This window comes from Pleurodeles waltl, chromosome 3_1 (genome assembly GCF_031143425.1).
Source record: "Pleurodeles waltl isolate 20211129_DDA chromosome 3_1, aPleWal1.hap1.20221129, whole genome shotgun sequence".
Taxonomy (NCBI): domain Eukaryota; kingdom Metazoa; phylum Chordata; class Amphibia; order Caudata; family Salamandridae; genus Pleurodeles; species Pleurodeles waltl.
The window spans coordinates 1,761,142,958-1,761,163,105 of NC_090440.1; the positions used below are offsets into that span (position 1 = coordinate 1,761,142,958).

The following is a 20,148-nucleotide window of genomic DNA, read 5'->3' on the forward strand; positions in this document are numbered from 1 at the left end:
CAACTTGCTCAACCAGGTTTCCAGGAACAACTTAACCTTGGGGTTGCTCAATTCTTTCCAGTACACCCAAGATGTGAATGATGTTTTGGCCCCTCTGCATGTTTTGCCCTGCATTCAAGGTACCGGAGTCCACCAGTTGAGATTGCATGTTTGGGACACTTGGCGCCAGTGCGGACAATGTTGCTTTAGCCTATGACCCTGACTGCTAGCTTTCTTTGGTCAGCTTAGAAGACACCCACATCCAGTGCCAGTTGTTGATTCAAGTGATCGCTTGAATTGATAGCTGGCAAATTTGCCAGATATAGTATCAGTTAAAACTATCGAATTGGCATTGTGATCAATACTTTTGAGGTGTTCGATGTAAGCTTAGAGGTGGCTTGTGTTTTATGCTTTCTAGGTTTCCCCATTTTGATTCAGACGTGTGCGCACTGCTGGGAAACACATTTTTGTACAGTTTAAGCATCCAGTTGGTGCAGGAATCAGCATCCCACCACCCAAAAACTGATAAATGTCGCTCCATAGACAAGAGGTGGCATCCAAGAGCCCCAGCATGTATCAACAATGTGTCGGAAGGAGGGTCCCAGTTGGTTTCAAGTGAGCAAGATGCAGTGTCAACATCTACACAAAGTATAATGACCATGATAATCATAAACCTTGGATCCGTGTTTCATTTGGAAATGTTTTTTTGTTGCCAGAACCGATCACAGGGGCGAGAAGAGGACTCAACTATCGCCCCTCTTTACTACCCCTCAGCCCTTGATCAGTAATCAAATTTGTGTGGTGCAAAAGTAAGACGGTTTTAGCTGCTACACTCACTGCCCTGGAGTCAGGGATAGCAAGGCATCCCCTGATGGTCTCCAAGCTTGCTACTCTGGACCCCATCCGTTGCCCATGGCATGCTTCATCACAGGGCTCTCCATCTAGAAGGGGTGGAAAGCACTCATATGGTTATTGTTAGGCACATTGTTTCAGAGTAAAAGGGTGTGTGTCTCTGTGTGTCCTTCCAAAAGGCCCAAATGAGACACGCCATGGAAGGGCCTTTTCCCTCCATTAATCACCACACAACTTTGACACTTGGTCAACCATGCGGCACTCATAGAATTGTCAATTCTTATTTTTAATGTGCAAAATGATACCTTCAACAAACACCAACGCGTTTCAACCTACAAGGTCTTGATCACGTCCATGATTTCGAGTATAGGCTGAATGTCTGAATCTTCAGAAATAGATTCTAATGTTTTAGGCGATTTAGAGGACTGTTCATCGAATATCTTTGAGCTCTGCTTTAATTGGCTCGAAAGTCCTTGTTCCTCTGTATAAGAATATTTTTTTACTCCGAAGTTGACAACTTTTTCGGTCCCGAAGATAAAGCCTGTGGTTTCGGCTCCAAAACTCGACGTCAAACTTTTGACTCCGAAGAGTGTGGATGCCGGCTCGGATGTGGAGCTTTTAATGGATTTGCTCAACTCAGGCATCGAAATGGGTGTGGCCTTTTTCGGCGCCGAAGGACGGTCGCCAATGATTTTCTTTTCGGGTGGAATCACTGTTCTCTGGCAGTGGTGCAGCCAAGGTCTTAACTGGTCTGTTGGCAGTGGGTGTAGGGGCAGTTGTACTCACATGCTGAGCCGCAGTGATCTGTTGGCTAACTTCATCCGAGTCTGCTCCAGAGTCGGTGTTCTGCCGTCTCGGCCTGTTCTTCTTCTACGGTGTCGATGTACTCTGCATTTTCTGGCGCCATCTCAAGTCTTCTGGCTCTCCGGTCACACAATGTCCTTTTCGACCGGAACGACTGACAGGCTTCACAGTCTTCTTCTCGATGCTCGGGAGAGAGACAGAGATTACATACCACGTGTAGATCTGTGTACGGATATTTTGCATGGCATCGAGGACAGAATCGGAATGGAGTCCGATCCATCAGGCTTCAATGTGGTAGGCCTGAACAGGCCCGAGTTGGGTGCGCGAACCCAAAAGGGCGTTTTCTGGTTTTCAATGATCAATCGGCTCGATCATAGATGGAAAACGCGATCGAAACAATACCGATGGCGAAATAGAGTTATTATAAAGTTTCCGAATCGAAAATCTCAGAGCGAGAGGAAACACGTCCGAACCCGACAGCGGAAAGAAAACAGTCTAACAAAGGAGTTGAAGACCATTCGCACTGTTACCGAGAGGAGGAGTCACTCTAACCCATGACTCAAAAAAAAAGACTTCTTCAAAGAAAAACAACTTGTAACACTCCGGGCCCAACACTAGATGGCGGAATCTATGCATAGAATGTGTATCTGCAGCTACACATGCCATTGAACCTATAGATATAGATAAATAGACACACACTGATATTATGTATGTTCCCTAACAACCTATATCTGTTAAATAAGTTACTAATACTTGGTAACGCCTTTTCTAGTAAAGCCTAACAGCAGATTTCTCGCCTTAGAATATCTCCCAGGCATCAGACTAGATCCAGAAAATCTTGACTAGTACCTCTGCGCGCCAGAAGGTAGCGTCATTCAGCTCTGCGTAAGCAGTGATGTCATGGTGCCGGTATATGTGCTACCCCGGTGTACTGACATCAATTTATTTTGTGACCAGTTCAAAACAAAAAACCAAGAGCCATGTAAAAAAAACAATGTAACTGTTTTGGCCAGTGTGCCGTGTCTTTTGGGTAAAAGGCAAGTTTGCAGAGCGGGGAGGATGGGAAGGATCCGTGAGGAATCTGCAGTTAGATAGTCCCTCTAACAGAAAGGTCGCTACAGAAGTTAAGTAAATTGTTCTTCTAATAAAGACTTCTAACCACAGATTCCTCATCTTGGTCAATACCTTAGCAATGGCTCCCCTGAAAAGGGTCTGTGACCCGGCTTAGACCAAAAAGTCCTGTAGGACCAAATGGGCAAAAGGCCTGTCTTGACAGACCTGGACATCTACACAGTAATGCTTTGTGAGTATGTGGAGGGATGTCCCACTTGGCAGGTTGGCTGATGTCCATGACATGAACCCTGTGTGCTAATGCAGTAGTGGCAGCCTTTGCCCTGGTGTAATGGGCCTCCAACCACTCAGGGGTTTCTTCTTCACCAAGCACAGCAGATGTTTTTGCTCAGTACAATCCATTGAGAGAGGGTCTGTTTCCACACAGCCTCATCCTTATTCGCTCCTGTGAACCCAACATAGAGCTTACTGTTTACTCACTGGTCTTTTGTGAAATCAATGTAGAAAGAAAGAGCTCTCTTAGGGTCCTAGTGGTGGAGTCTCTCCTCAGTAATGCTCTGGCTGACATTCAGAAGAAAAGAGGCAAGTGTTCTGAGGACCAGTTTGTCCAGGAAGAAGTTGGTGTACGCAGTGTGGACTGACAGAGCCTGAAGTTCACTCACCCTCCTGGCCGATGTATTAGCCACCAGGAAAACGGTCTTCATAGTCAAGAAGCGCAGAGAGCAGTTATGCACAGGTTGACAAGGGAGAACCAAATTAAGGTCCCACTTGGGCGTGACAAAGGGGACAGATGGAAACAGGTGTTCTAGGCCCTTCAAAAAACAAGCCTGAACTGGGAACATAAAGGGGAGAGTCAACCTGCCAGTCGCAGAAAAGACAAGATAGCAGATACTCAAACAAATTGATGTGGTGTGGAGCTGAGACTCTTCTGGAGACCAAAGTCCTCTGATCTCTACCTCTCACAGATAGGTGCCCCAATGCAGAAGTGATGCATCCATCACCACTGTGATCTCTGGATAGGCAAAGGAGAGGGGTCTGCCGCTTATCCAATTGTGGTTCATCAGCCACCACTGCAGATATTTTGCAATTCCCTCCAATATCTGGTCCAAGTAGGAGAGATTCCCCCGATTCTGTGCCTACTGGGACCTCAGGTCCACTACTGGGCCTGCAAATGCCATCGGACATGCTTACCAGTAGGATGCAGGAGGCAATGGAGTCAGTTTTATCCAAATCTAGGATAGAGACTGAAAAATCAGAATCACAATCTGAGAATCCTGGCCTTGCTGCTCCGGATGATAGGTGCACAACTACACTGTGTCCAGAATGGCTCTGATGAAAGGGAGAGTCTGAGAGGGATTCAAGAGTGAATTTGGCACATTGGTAGTTAAACCCAGCGAATGGAATAGGTTTGTTGTAGGCTGGAGATGGGTGATGGCTGTCTGGGACACGCCCACCTTCAGCAGTTAGTCAAGGTAGGGGAAGACTGGAACTCCAAACCTCCCCAGATGGGCAGCAACCACTGACATCACTTTGTTAAGACCCAGGGGCACTGGTACGGTTGAAAGGGAGCACAGTGAACTGAAAGTGCTTTTGGCCCACTATGAAGCATAGGCAACACCTGTTGGACATCAGGACAGGGATGTGAAAATATGAGTCCAGTGAAACCATCCAGGATCCAGGACAGACAGGATCTGAGCCATCATGAGCATCTTGAACTTCTCTTTCCATGGAAAGACATTGAAAGGGCACACGTCTAGGACAGGGCGGATGTCTCCGTCCTTCTTCGGCACCAGAAAGTTGCGGGAATAACAACCATGTCATGGTTTCTAAAACTAAATAAGGGCTTGCCCATATCATGCCTGAGTATCTGGGTTACAAATATAAAGTATATCTAGGTTGATCAATGAGGGGACAGTTCAATTCATAGTAATACACAAGTCAGTGAAACCTTGAATTATCACTGCACTGTGCCCCAATCCTGTATTGATCCCACTCCAGCTCGATCTTCTATAATGGACTCAGATCAACAGGTCATAAATTAATAAAAACTTTGTTTATGTATTGACAATTATAACCAATGAAAACCCCATAAAAACATAAATTCACTTTGGCAAAGTTCCAGAATATTTGTAACATGCGGGAGAATCAGTCCACTGTCCAATTCTCAATGCTTCCTCATGTTTCTTTAATTCATAAGGTGGTTATCCATGTTCTTCCATCCTGAAATCCACCTGAAGGTAGTCCTATCAGCTATGGAGTATAGGCTACAAATGGCCTTTAGTATCTACTATAGTAAGACTAATTTACAGCTATTCTTACTTATTCAGACTTCTTCCAAAGAATGTTGATGCGTTTCGGCCAATCTCATTTACCGGTCTCCTCAGGACTGAGGAAGTTAAAAGAACTGCGTTGCAGTCATAATTGAAGGTTTCACTCACTAGTGTATTACTATGCATTTATCTTTTCTCTCAGTGATCAACCTATATATACTTTATACCTTTAGCAAAGGCACCCTCTCAGATGGACTAAGATGTACAGGGCAGGCTATTGTACTGGGTAGGCCTGATTCTGCGGATGCCCAAAGTAGCCGGTTCCACCTCTGTGGTAGGGATGAAAGGCCCTCTGTGCCAGCCAGGTCAAAATAGAAAGGCCAAGGGATCTGGGAGTGACCCTTCCCTCACAAAAACCTTTGAGTGCCTTGTCGCCAAATAGACAGAAGCCATCGACAGGCATGTCAATCAGTGATGACTTGACATCCCCTGAGAACCCAGTGGACCGTATCCAGGCTTGGTGGAGCAGCACCACCATATAAGCCATTGCTATACCCAGGGAGTCAGTGGTGTCCAGGCTACACTGGATAGGTGAACTTTGTTGCACCCCTGCCACCCACCATGGCCTGGTTGAGGATAGCACGGCCCTCCTCCCACACCATCAGAAGCAGCCTATATAACGGAGTCCCAAAGTGCATGGGACTGTTGGCCTTAGAGGCATGCGATGTTCACCAACCATTAGGCAAGGCTGGTGCAATAGAATATGTGCTTTTCAAAGACGCCCAGCCTCCTGGATTCCCTATCCAGTGGAGTGGTAGGGAATGCACTAAGGTTTACCTTAGCATGTCAAAAATGTGTCAACATGTTACCACATACTGTAACGATTGGATGATTTCATTGGAACCAATATGTTTGCTGAATATACCAAATTACTTCAATGCTAATCACTGAGGTGACTAAAAAGGATACATATCAGCTCATTTACCAACTTTGGTAAATGATCAATTACCAACTTTGGACTCCAGGTGAATTTCTCTCTAGTCATCTTTGGAATGGGCAGATTCTTTCTCTAAGTGCAGTCAGGCACTGTCCATTACACAGGGTTTCTAAGCGTTATGACCTCCATTGTGGCACACTGTTCACCCACCGCCTGGAGCCATCAGGAACAGGATGGCACTGGGGAGATGATTACATTACCGGGATGAGATAACATGGCAGTGTTTGCAAGATTATCTTTTTTAACCTGACTTCACCCAAGCAGTATAGCAGCAGAGTCACACCATTTTAGAGGTGAAAAAGGATCTAGGCAAGAGAAATATCAGATACAGGCTACATTTTCCAAAGTGTCTTCCGGTCACAGTGAATGGGAAAAGGTGCACTTTCTATACCCAGGCGATGTATGGGAATGCCTGGAGGGAAGACACTTTTGCAGCCACAACCAAGGGCAGAGTGACTGTCAAGGACATACTAAGGGGGGGGGGACTGGAAAAGATTACTAAGGAGTGGTTATTCATCAACAGGGCTGTGACAGGAACCCTTCCTAGCAGACACCAGGTCCTGTCGGGAAGGAAGAGGTGCTAGGTAACACTGACCAGGGATTTTAACTGGGACTGACAAGCTGAATAGGATAGCAGGCATTCCACTGTTCCATCTGCGATTAAGGCCACAGGTGAATTGAAATAACATGTTTCAATGTTTTGTGAACAACTACGTGGTGTGAAATCCAAAGAAGCAGCGATATTGATTGCTGTACTCCAAGTTTTGTTGATTATGCTTGCACCTGCAGAGGAACCTTCTGTCTTCATGCAGGTGTTTCAAGAAAAAGATTACTGTTGGGATTCCAGGGACTGTGACCCGTCTCGCCTGTGGCAGATAGTACCCCTATTGCTCCGCCGGACTTACAGCTTCGAAGAACTTTCCCATGTTGTGGCCACCAGGACATCCTGTTGGGAAGATGGAACATTTAAGGCCTATTGTGTGAGGCTGTGGTTTGGGGTGTTGAGTTTTATATGTGTTAATTTTATTAAACATGATCTGGCACACTCAGAAAGCCCCCCCACTTTTTTGTTGGTGCTTGCTTTTGTTACAGACTGATTACATTATGTTAGGACAATGCAATATAATAGATACATGTATACTATGCAGTGTAAATGTATTAAGCTGGACGATTCAGCATTGATGGTGCATCAGTTTCTGAGTTAGCATTGTACAGATACAAGATTGTAAACCATTTAGTGGGAAAACACTTTGATAACAACAGCTACAGTGCTTGTGGTCTCGCCTTCAATCATTAACTACACTTAATTGGCATATCTAATTTACTTGTTAAGTCCTAGTAAAGCAGAATTACCTGTACCCCGATCCTATAAATGTAATGCTACTAGCAGGACAATAACCCTCATTGTGTCATCATGTACTACAGGCACCTTTAAAAACATTTCTCAGGCATGCCACTGCAAGCCTGCAGTTCTGTTTTAATCTGACATTTTGACCTTGCAAAGTAAAGCTTTTGTGAGGCCTAAACATTATTTTATAAAACGTATAAGTTACCTCCAAGGTAGACCCTAAAGTCTCACCGGACATGTGCGCTTAGGTTTTTACAATGTCCTAATAGTGAAAAACTGTTGTAAGGCTTTAGACTAACGCTTGGTTATCTTATTACATCTAATATGAGATAACTTTGGATTGGGAGCACATAGAGGTATACTGTACATGCTCAAATGAATTGTAATTGAAAATTATATTAAAGCTGGCATTTTCTTGCCCCAACCATGCGGGCCTTCTGCCAGTGTCCTGGGTCACATGACTGTGAATAGCTCTGCTGTTAGGGTTTGTGTATTGTTTCCAGACAGCGACACAAAGGGCTTTGACTCCTGCACACAGAAAATAATCTAATACCAGGCATTTCTGCCTTTTATCACCCATTGCCGATTTGGATCCTTCCAGATGTGGGGGTAAAACAGAAAGTCATCCCCACACAATGGCTGGAACCAGGCATAAATATTGGACCTCCAGAGCCACTCATCAGAACATTCCTGGACCTGTCAAAGTTATAGAAGGACTGCTATGCTGCCAGAAGACTGGACCTGCTTGCCTTCATCTCAGGCTACACCAGAGTGACTTGAAGCTTCAGCTGGCTGGCCACCTGTGTGAGCTAAAGGGACAAACCATTTATCAGAAGCTTCCCTACAACTGTCCAGCTGACCTGCTGTTTTTTCTTTTTTAGAGTGAGTCTCTGATCTCCATGAGGTACCTCCCAAGTTTGTGGACCCTTGCCTTGCATCAGGGGGTACTTCTCCTACAAAAGGTACAAATCCTGAGTTGTGGGCTCCTCACAACAAAAACGTCCCCCTTTGGGCCAAGACTATGCTGTCTCTGATGAAAAACAACACAAAGCTCCAGTAAGACCTGCTCTTCGTGCTATAGCGACCGGCAGCGTGAAAGCCGCACTTCGCGCTACAGCGACAGCCTGTGGTGACCAACGCAAAGCTACAGCAATGACCATCCGCAATGCCAGACCGGCTTTCTGAACTACAGCGACAGCCCACAAAGCGTTGCCTGCTCTTTCCGCTACAGCAACAACCATCTGCGACACTCTACCTGCTCCTCGCAGCCTCCTCCACAAGAAACAGAATTCTTTGCGTTGGACTTCAACGGATTAACCTGGCACTTGAATCTCATCTGCACTCCATTGCGGTCTGCCTGAACTTGTGACTTTCCCTCATTCTGGCATGACCAGTGCTTTGTGCTTTTAGGCATTATTTGTTTTACCTAGGACTTAAAAATTGTATGTCATCGTTTCTCATCATTGGATTTTTGTTCTTCTGGTATCAATATATTTATTAAAATGTACTCAATTTATTAATTGCTTTGGGATTTTTCTTGTGTTGTTCCCACTTTATAACTGTTTGCCTCTAAGAGGAGCCCGACTGTTTTTGTGCCAAGCTACCAGAGGGTTAAGCACAGGTGAATTTAGTGACTTTTGTAGCTCACTCTGACAATAAATTGAGGTTGTTGCCTGAGTAGAAGTTCCACCTCTGCCCGCCACCATCAACCAATAACTTTCTTTAGCACAAGCAGGGCCTACCCATACACAGCCCGCTTAATGTAATATCTTTAAAGTGAATATTCATTGAATTTTTTGTTGTCTTTTTGGTCTTGATCTACCCAGATAAATAACTTCTATTTTGAATACACCTGTGTGAAGTCCTTTTTCTGGTGTGCCATTGTGATTACTACTCATGTGTTGCACAAATACTTTACACATTGCCTTTGAAGTTACCAGAGGGTGAGCACAGGTTAATTTAGGTTGTGTAATTGTCTTCACCGACTAAGACTGTGGTCCCTACTTGGACAGGGGGTATACCTCTGCCAGCTAGAGACCTAATTTCTAACACCGAGTCAGAATGCTGTGGTGGCACAGGTATAGGCACCGTGAACATCACTTTTGGCGTGGACGATGTTAATGATGCCGCATGGAGTTAACTGTGGCATCTGAGCAAGGGGACTACTCATAAAACATTCTGGATCCAGTCTGATGCCTGGGGACTATTCTAAGGTAAGGAATCTGCAGCTAGAAATATCTATCAATACCTAGAATACAAATTTGCTTACTGCTGGTAGGAATGGATTGTATATTGCATAGATGATTCCGCAGCATTTGAACAAGTCAAGCTCCAAGCACTTAGGAGCATCTATTGACCATCAGGAAAAAAAAGAAATTCAATTAGCACCTATAAAAACAAACAGTTGATGATTACCATTGATTGTTGCACAGCAAAAACAATGAGTAACGACTATACATTCATTGATTCCCCTAGAGGACAATGCTAAATTAGAACTGGTAACTTGACTGGAAGGGCCATGAAATTAATCTATGCACTAATTTGCCACACTAATCAGTAGCGCGCATCACCAGTGGGACCAAGGAAAGTGATTTCGTTGTAAACCCTGGGAAGTATGGAATGTAAATTGCTATATCCTGCATCAAGCTCAAAATAATCAAACAAACTGAAGTTTCTGACTGAAAAAAAAATGAAAATCCTGTAAAATAAAAGAGAATGAAATTACATAAAACAAAGTTTACAGGGATGTTTTCAGAAGTGAGAATAATGTTTGAGCAATATAAAGCTTCATCATTTCTAACTGTTATGAATTGATCCTGCAAGTACTTCTCATGCAGGGGGCGGAGAGACACTGAGTTTAATGCCTTCCAAAAACTATAGGTTGGGATGCTCTTAACTGATTCATGCAGAAAGCTGTGTCTGAGTGTACTTTTGCTCCAGTTATCTCATAACTGTAGGAGGCTGGTCTGGTTTGTAGTGGGTACCTTGGGTACTTACACCTTATACCAGGTCCATTCATCCCTTATTAGTGAAATCTAGTAGTGTTCTAGCAGCTTAGGCTGATAGAGGTAGCTATAGCAGAGCAGCTTAGGCTGAACTAGGAGACACGCAAAGCTCCAGCAATACCACTATATAGTTACACAGTACTTATGCACAAGTAAAGACAATACTCAGTGTTACCAAAAATAAAGGTAGTTTATTTAGGTGACACAAGGCCAAAAATATCTTAGCGGCAATACTCCTTCTGGAGGTAAGTATTTTACACAATATATACACTAGACACCAAAATAAGGTAAATAATTAGACATAGGATAGTGCAAATAATAGGAAATGCAATAGTAGAAATTGGTCTAGGGGCAACACAAACCATATACCAAGAAAGTGGAATGCGAATCACAAATTCCCCCCTAGACATGTGTAGTGTGTAGAGAATCGCTAGGAGAGTAAGAAAACCACAAAGGTGAGTAACATACCCCACAGCCCAGGAAAGTAGGAGTAAAGTACTGCAGGTTTCCTTAGGACACACAACAAGTCGTGATTAGAGTTATTGCAAGACTGCAAGCAACAAATGGTGGATTCCTAGGCCTGAAGTCTTGTAAAGAGAGGAGACCAAGTCCAGAAGTCGCAGAAGATTCCAGGAAAGACAGGAGCCCCTGCCAACCTAGAAGAGGGTGCAAAAGAAGAGTCTACGGTTGGACGAAGACTGCAGAAATGCACCAAGGGAAGATGGCTGCAGGTTCTTGCGTGATTCAATGGATGTCCCACGTGGAAATGTTGGATGCAGGTGAGTTTCGGCGATGGATTCGTCCAACAAGCCTTGGTTCAAGTAATGTTGCGGTTTGCGTCAAAGTGGCACTGCCTTGACCCAGGAGGGACCTGGGGGCCTCAACTCAGACTGAAAGAGGCAGAGGGGGCTCCCAGCACTGGAGGGAACCCACAGATGACCAGACACCACCCACGAAGGTCCCAGGACACGGGGTCAAAGAAGGTGCAAATTGAGGTTCTTGCAGCACGACAAAACAAGGTCCCACGCCACCGGAGGACAACTTGAGCGTTGCAGGATAGAGTGCTGGGGGCCTGGCCAGACTGTGCACGAAGGATTCTTGCAAATAGTGCACAGAGGCCTCAGGAAGTTAAGATGATGCAGTGCACAGGGATATTGTCGCAAACGGGGAAGGCAAGCTCTTAGCTCTTAGCTCTTACCTCCTCCAAATTTGAACAGCAGGACCTTAGGACAGTCTGAGTCGAAGGGGTCCACCACCTATGTTTCAAGGAGCACGCTCGTCGCCAGGAGAGGAGTCCAAGAGAACCGGTCGTCATCTTAGAAGGGGCCTGCTGGAGAAGGGAAGTGACTCTGTCACTCCATGGGAGATTTCTTCAGTCCTTCTGGTGCAGGGTGAAGACAGGGAGTCCCCAGAGCATGTACACCTTGGGAACTGTTGCTGGCTGGAGCTGAAGTTGCAGAGGAAAAGTAGCCCTTCTGGATACTTTGTTGCTGTTACAGCGGTTCCAGGAACAGTCTGCAGTCGATCCGAGGTCCGAGGATGAAGTAGTAGTTGCAGAAGATTCCTGCTGGAAACTTGCAAGTAGAATCTGAAGAGAAACCCACAGAAGAGACCCTAAATAGCCCTGAGAGGGGGATTGGCTACCTTATCCAGTATGGACCTATCAGGAGGTGTCTCCGACGTCACCTGCTGGCACTGGCCATTCAGAGACCTCCAGGGTGTCCCCACACCTTGGAAAACAAGATGGCTGAAGTCTGGGACACACTGGAGGAGCTCTGGGCACCACCCCTGGGATGGTGATGGACAGGAGAGTGGTCACTCCCCATTCTTTGGTCCAGTTTTGCACCAGAGCCGGGACTAGGGGTCCCTGAACCGGTGTAGACTGACTTATGCAAGGAGGGTGCATCTGTGCCCTTCAAAGCATTTCCAGAGGCTCTGGGAGGCTACCCCTCCCAAGCCTGTAACACCCACTTCCAAAGGGAGAAGATGTAACACCCTCCTCCCAAAGGAAATGCTTTGTTCTGCCTTCCTGGGACTGAGGTGCTGCTGTCTGTGAGGTGGCAGCAGCTGTAGCTGCAGTGCAAGCCTCAGAGAGCTGGTTTGGCAGTGCTGGGGGTCGATGGTGGAGCCCCCAGGATGCATGGAATTGGCTCCCCAATATCAGATTTGGAATGGGGGACAATTCCATGATCTTAGACACCTTACATGGCCAGATTCGGGGTTACCATTGTGAAGCTACATGGAGGTATTGAGCTATATGTAGTGCACGCGTGTAATGGCGCCCCCGCACTCACAAAGTCACTGGAATTGGCCCTGGACTGTGTGGGGGCACCTTTGCTAGTGCAACGGTGCCCTCACACATAGTAACTTTGCACCTAGCCTTCAGTAAATGAAGGTTAGACATATAGGTGAATTGTAAGTTACTTAAGTGCAGTGAAAATGCCTGTGAAATAGTGTGTGCACTATTTGAAACAGGCTACAGTGGCAGTCCTGTGAAAGTGTTTGTCTGAGCTCCTTGTGGATGGCAAAAGAAATGCGGCAGCCCATAAGGATCTCGTGGAACCCCAATGCCCTGGGTACCTAGGTACCATATACTAGGGACTTATAAGGGGGGTCCAGTGTGCCGAATGAAATTTGTAAATGAAGTCACTAGCCTATAGTGACAAGTTTAAAAGCAGAGAGAGCATAAGCACTGAGGTTCTGGATAGCGATCCTTAGTGACACAGTTAAGCACTACTGACAACACACACATTAGGCCACAAACTATGAGCACTTAAAGTCCTGGCTAGCAGGATCCCAGTGAGACAGGCAAAACACACTGACATATACGGTTTTCACTATGAGCACTGGGGTCCTGGCTAGCAGGATCCCAGTGACACAGTAAAAACACATTGACACACACTAACAAACAGGCCAAAAGTGGGGGTAACCATGCTAAAAAGCGGCTACTTTCTCACAATAACACACACATCTCACAGACAAACACTGCTTGGCTTCTCCCTGCCTGTGAAATGAGCATGGAGGAGAGCTGTTAAGACACATTTATAGTCTTGCAGTATACTTACATAGTGGCTTTCACATGAAGTGTGGAAGACCCTTTTTTCAAAAAGTACAGTAAAATAGCTGATAGAAATGCTTCTGATTTAAATCCATGCTGGGTGAAGTTCATTTCTTTTTAAGATCATTGTTATTGGAAAGTGCCCATTTTGGATGGTCACCCCCACACTTTTTGCTTTAGATGCTGTTAGTTATGACTCGGGAAGTGCACTGGTGCCTGCTAACCAGGCTCTGTGCCAATACTCTCTTCTTAAACTGATAAATGTGAAAGGGGAACGCCATTTAGCAAGTACTTTAACCCCCTTATAAGTCCCTAGGATATGGTACCAGTAGTACCCAGGGTATGGGTGTTAAAGGGGTCACCAAGGCCTTAAGCACTGATTGTGCCACCCTGAGTGACCCAAGCAAACTACTGACAGCAGGCATGCTGTTGCAGACTGCAGCAGCAGTATAAACTACTCTAACTCGACTCTGCCCACACCATGTGTGGCACATCCAAAGCACCATTTTACCCCGAAGAAAAGCCCCCTGAGCCCTGGAGGCAGGGTACATTATAATAAAGGTGTTGACATTTAATTGCAAGCTTATATGTCCCTATAGCAGCCTTTTCTATTAAAGGCTACTATAAGTGAAAGGCGCTCCTATAGAATAACATGGCCTCGCACCTGGGCAAACCCATGGTTGCCAGCTCCATTATAGTACAGCTGAAATGGGTAATTTTTTGTGTCAAACATTGTGTATTCTTACACCTGCCACAAATATCGTGCCAGGGCCATATGGTATGCACCCAGGTAGCAACTTTAGAGGTTGTCCATCCAGTTGCCCCAGTTTTACTCTGCTCAGGCTGCTGGCTCACAGCTGCTGCCTCCAAGACAGGATTCTGTCCCCCTGGGCAGAAGGGAACACATCCAGGAATTAGGACAGAGCCCTGGACGGGAAGGAAGTCACACCTCCCTCCTTCCCTGTGAAGTGGCACATCAAGGGGGTGAGCTTCAGAGGGCACACTGCCTCTGATATGCAAGCAGGCTGTCCCCTAGTGAGGAACAAAGTAATCATTGCACAGGCACGTTTGCACTCGGGCTGATGGGAAAATTAGTTAATCATGAGGCATATACCCCTAGAAGGCTTACCACACCTCTAGGGTTCGCTACCTGATTCGTACAGGAAAAGAAGACCTGCCATCTTGAAAAGTGTCAAAACAGAGCATTCTGGGTAGAAAAGGTGCCTCAACGCACCAGATGTGGTCACCGCAGGGGTGAATTAGCCGCTGGCGCTAGTAGCCTATTTGCACCCCGCCCCCCCAACCTAAAATCTAGGATTTAAGGGGCACCCCTAGTACCAGAACCTCAGATCTGCAAACGTGTGAAGAAAGGACAGAAGGAGACCTGCATTAACGACAACAGAAACCTGCACAAACAAAAGGCTTGGCAACCTTTCTGGAACTGCTCAACCGTGACTCATCCTGGACCAAAGTTTGAGTCCTGCAGCATAAGGGAACTCTTTGTGGGCCAAAGGCAAGACCAGACTCCCCTCTATTAGTGGCACTAGCCCCCTGCCAACTGCAGGTAAAAAGCAGCTACTTGGAACCAAAGAAGTGCTGGCCTTAGGGCCCTCCAAGGGATCACCCAAAGGGATCACCCAAAAGCAGGTGTTCCAGTGCAATGTGGGAAGTTTAATCCAATTCTCCAAGTTACAGCTGTCTACTGTTTTCCCCAGGACATTCAAAAGGGGAGATAGCTTCTCCTCCACCTTACCACTGCCAAGACTTGTTGGTGGCCAGTCCAGTCATCATTGCCTTCACTCGATGCTTCAACCCGAGGGCACACCACAACACTCGCATCCAATATCACCAGTGGCTCTGTTGTCAAGTTTGTGCATCTGCTTCCTCATCTGCACTGACACAGTGGGAAAGGCAGCAAACCCAGCTTCTATTCAGCACCAAGGATAGCCAAGCACACCACTGCACTGGAGATGCCCAAGCTAGGTGGAGTAGTTCTGCCAGGTGAATCCTGGTCCAGAGGCCCACACAATCTTAACCCCCAGTGGGCAACCATGAAACTGACCGCAAGTGACAAAGTGCCACAAGTACCATTTTTCATCATCTGCAGATCTCGCATTCAGCACCAAGGACAGCCAGGACACTTCTGCACTCAGGCCCCACGAGCCAGGTAAAATGGTCTGACTGTCACAGCTTGGCGCAGGAACCCGCATAATCTTAACTACAAGTGGTTCCCCTGAACTCACCCCACAAGTGACAGTGACACTAGTGACTTTTACAATTGACCGCAATGGTAAAAGTTTGAACTGTATTGTATTATTTCTAACTTGAAATTTCATCACTCTGGTTATACGTATCTGACTTACTTTGTTTAAGTATTTGAATGAATATAAAAACCTGCATTATTTTTATAAATTGGTGTCTTTCTTTTGAGTCTTGTTCATTACTATCGTCCATGTTGTTACTTTGAAATGCTTAACACATGTTCCTCTTTGCTACACTACCAGGACTGAGCTAAGGATTTATTACTGTGGATACAAGGACCATCTTTGTGGTATTGTGAGAGTATTACGCAGTGAAGCCTAACCAGCATCACTTCATAATACACCACTTTCCTACAATTGTTGTAAGGTTCTTCTTTTGGGTCTGTACCAACACTCTTCAGTAAACCAGTTTAAAAAAATAATTTCTGCACGGATAGAAGCACCAACCGCGAGGTTAGCACTTAAGTCCTGACCTGAATGCCTGTATACATCTAAAACCTGCACTGGCCACATCCCATCATTAAAGTGCTGAATAAGAATAAGCAAGTTTAGTACAAAATGTTGGACTGTATCGTCAAATATACTCATCGGAAAACTGACTGATTTGAACTCAATGTACTTCACATGAGGAAGCATCTCTGATTAGGGTGTGGACAGAAGATCACATTATGAAAGGGACTTCCTGACAAAAACACTTGCAAGTGCATTAAAAAAAAGAGACTCCCACATAGGGTCTTACAAATAGTGAACTTCCAATGTCCACTTCCACCAGTTCAACTCCTTTGTACACGCCTTAACAAATTATACCTAGTTCTTCACTCCGAAAAACCCACTTTCTACAAATAAAGCAAACAGAGCAGGTTGATTTTACAACTCCTGTAATGAATCTTTCACCAACCATTATACCTTTACAAAGCTCCTTTCCGGGACCAATATACAACCTGTAGCCACTTCATCATCAGGACAGACAACTGGAAGTACCCGTCTGTTCAGAGGGGGAAAAAAAAAAACAGCTAAATAGCCTCCCAACTATTGCACATTTCTAGCCTTATGATGCACTGTCAGAATGAGAAAACTGTGACAAAAATCGATTGGCACAGAACATTGATCTTTGGTGACATCCACGGCGTGCTAAACCCCGTACAGACATGGTTCAAGAATTGTTGGCATAAAGTGACATTTGGTCAGACTCCTTCCCTGGTGATGGGGCCGCTGCAGGATTTGGGAACCAAAAGCAGCCCTAGCAAATATGCTCAAACTAGTCTCGCTCCTTTCTTCTCCTCACTCTATCTTTCCATCAACCCACTCTCTCTCCTTCGCTCAAATATCTCTTCTACCTCTCTGAACTTTATCCCCACCTTCCTTCCCTCTTTTTCTCTCTCTTGAAGCCCCCCTTCCGTGCCTGCTGCAGTTAGGTGCACCAGCAGAGAGATCCTAGGCTTGCAAAACCAGTCTCCAGCGGGCTTCTGCCCACCGGGAAATGCCTGATGAGATAAATGGAGCCCTGCCCTGGAAGGGGCTATATTGGATGCTTTCAGAAGGATTAGGAGGGACCAGCATTAGCTCTGCTTACAGTCATACAAATAAAAAAAATAAAAAAACCATCGGTATTTATGCAAAATTCCATAGTCGTCTTTTCTTAACAGGATCATATCTTAAAGTTTCTCCTATCCTACCAAAGACCAGCAGAAACAGCAACACAAGCAATTTCAAACTTTAAGCTTTCTGGATGGGGAATGTTGATTTGTGCTAAAGGTTTACTAAGACCAACAAATTGGCAACACACCGATTATGCGCACCACAGATGCTTCTTTTTTTTTCTTCTTTTTTTTTTTACAGATTTGAATTAAAAAAGCAAATAATAAACCACCTTCAACTCTGAAAAATAACCTATTTACAATAAGTTAATATGGATGCAGCGCTTGTCTTATTAATTGGCAGTGGTATGGCCGGGAGCGAGAGATTCTGGAATTCATCCTTTTACCTGCACTTGATTTCACTATGATGCAGGCTAGACATGCTCCTTGGCATCCGTGTCACTTCATACAGCTAGTAGTGCCAAGTGATCATGTTCAGCCAACTTTTTGCACTCAAATGCCAGTCCAACAAATTCAGGGAATCCACACTGCCAGTTACTAATGGCACTGTAAATAGTGGCCGATAATTCAACTTCAATCCGCTTCCTTGACCAGGGCCATGTCACAGTAACAGTACTCACTAAGGCAGTGAGGATATTTACCATTCAATTACGGTGTCCAAGAAACACAGGTTGTGCATATTTTTAGTTAGTGCATCTCGTCGTCCTCTCCTTTATCCTTCTGAAAATAGATGTACGTCTTTCTTACGCTGAGATTCCGAAATGCATATATTTTACTTACGAACATTCATTTAACCAAAAAAAATGAACATAAAATATAATGGCTCTTAAACACCGCCTCTGGTTGCTCGCAACGTGTTTCTTTTTAAATAACATTTCAATCAGTATGTAAATCTATGTCAAAGTATTCACACAACAGGCAAATGTGCAACCCTGGAAAATCTGTAGAAAAGGATTTCCGTTCTCTCACACATACTCGCTCACGCGCACAAAAATAAAAAGGAAAAATGAAAATATATATATATATGTTTCTGAGGTATCCAGCCACCCACACTGTAGCAAAAAGCAGAGAATCCATAGACCTAAAATGAAAAGTGAGGATTGCTCTTCTTACTTAAAGTCCAGGTAGCTCAGGAAAAACACACCAATGTCCTTTAATCAAAAGGTACTATCACCCCCAAAAAAGTTCTCGAATGCATCAGAGGATGGCGGTTTTTCTCCTGCATTTAATCTGCAAAGTAGCCTCCTCCTCCCCAAGGTTGTGAGAGATTTGCAGTCCAAGGTGACTTGTGCAAACTTAAGGACACATCCAAAGTACTCCTTTTCGTTGTTCCTCGAAAAACTTTTCGGCGAAGGAAGGGCGACGAGGAGCTGCCAGGAGTTTCCACCCTCTGCCATCATGCAAGGTACTGCTGCAGTGCTGTTTTTGCCCTGAAAGTACAATCTTAGTTAATTGTGTGGTTATGGCATTTATTATTATCCTAAAACGCTGGAAGGTCTGGAGCATCAGCTGGCTGACAGAGAGGCCATCACAAACACAAATCAACTATCCATGCAAAAGAACATGGTAAACTGTTTTTCTAAACTTAGGTCAACACACATGTAAAAGTGTTACTTACGTACAGATTCCCCTATGGGGACTGAGCTTATTATAAGAATGCAACTAATTTTTAAAAACCTTAACCCCTGGTAAGCAACTTGTAAAGCGGTTTGATTTACATTATAATCTGTGCACTTGCCTTCTCCTGGCACTGTCATATCCTTTCAAAAGGTAGTAGTAGTGCAGGGTAAACATGGAACAGAAGAGGTGAGGGCAGATCTCTGCCTGGTCTATGGTAAAAGACCCACAGAACTGAGCCTAGCTCAAGGCTCCAAACACATATGAGACTGTGGGCAACAGAGCAAACTTTCCAAATCTCATGTCCGCTTAAAATCGTAATTTTTTTTAACGTAACTTAGGTACATTTCTATTTCATGAATATATACTCTTTCTGCATATTCTTAATATGAACCTAGCCCACAAGGTTTAGACTAGAATCAGAACATTTCTGAAGCACCATAAATTCACCGCCACCAGGAGGCACTCTTTCACTGTACCTTGGATTAGTGAAGCATCCAGGGAGCAGTGCTGCATATGCAGGAAGAGACAATGCAATGCGTTGTGCTTTCGCTCGAGTTAGAGCTATTAGCGTTGTAAATTCCTAACTGGACTTTTCTTGCCGCATAAATTAAAAAGGAAAGTATAACAGTTGACATAAGCAAGCCAATTCAAAGCGCCACGGCAGGCATAAGCGTGAGCGCAAAGAAGAGACAAAAGGAAAAAGAAGTTCACTCGCAGTCAAACATATCGGCAAACATGCAATTATCCATGTAACAGGGTCGATGGCCAAGGTGGTAACAAAACCGCCCCAAGGAGGGACAAACGTAAAGCATTTACCAATGAAGATAAAGGATTTTTGAAAGGCAAGCACAGGAACGAGAGATAGTGATGGTTGTGGTTAAAAACCCACAGATAAATTCCAACACGTTAGAGTGATTGTGCGCTCGACCTAAAAACCTGGGTCAGCACCACTGTGGCCTTGGCCTCTGTTCCCATGACTGCCCTTCCCTGCTCTGGGCTTGGCCTGTGAGCACCACCTCGGTGCTATGAATGTCCTACTGCTGAGACAAGGGGCCTATTCACAGAGGCGTTTTGTGGTATGAAAAAGAGTACTCCTCTAATACTCTGACATACTTTTACTTGACTTGGTGAACTGCCCCCAATACATCTAAAATTCAGGGAATATTCATATACAATTAGCAGAACGGAATGTGCCGTCTTTGCGCATTTACTAATAGCGAGTTGGACATCTGCGGCGGAGTCACAAAGCTATATATGATTAGGTAAAGGGTTCTCCTGTAATACT

The 20,148-nt window shown here is 45.0% G+C and overlaps 1 protein-coding gene across 4 annotated transcripts in view; it reads right to left on the reverse strand.

Moving 5' to 3' along the window:
* Positions 1-17,997: 17,997 nt before the first annotated feature.
* Positions 17,998-20,148, reverse strand: part of ARMC8 (armadillo repeat containing 8) — a 526,273-nt gene continuing 524,122 nt past the window's right edge. For all 4 annotated transcript variants that reach the window (XM_069225737.1, XM_069225740.1, XM_069225739.1 and 1 more), the window contains exon 22: positions 17,998-18,673. In XM_069225737.1, coding sequence (XP_069081838.1) covers positions 18,640-18,673 — 34 coding nt within the window. In that variant the 3' untranslated portion in view covers positions 17,998-18,639. The remainder of the gene's footprint in view (positions 18,674-20,148) is intronic.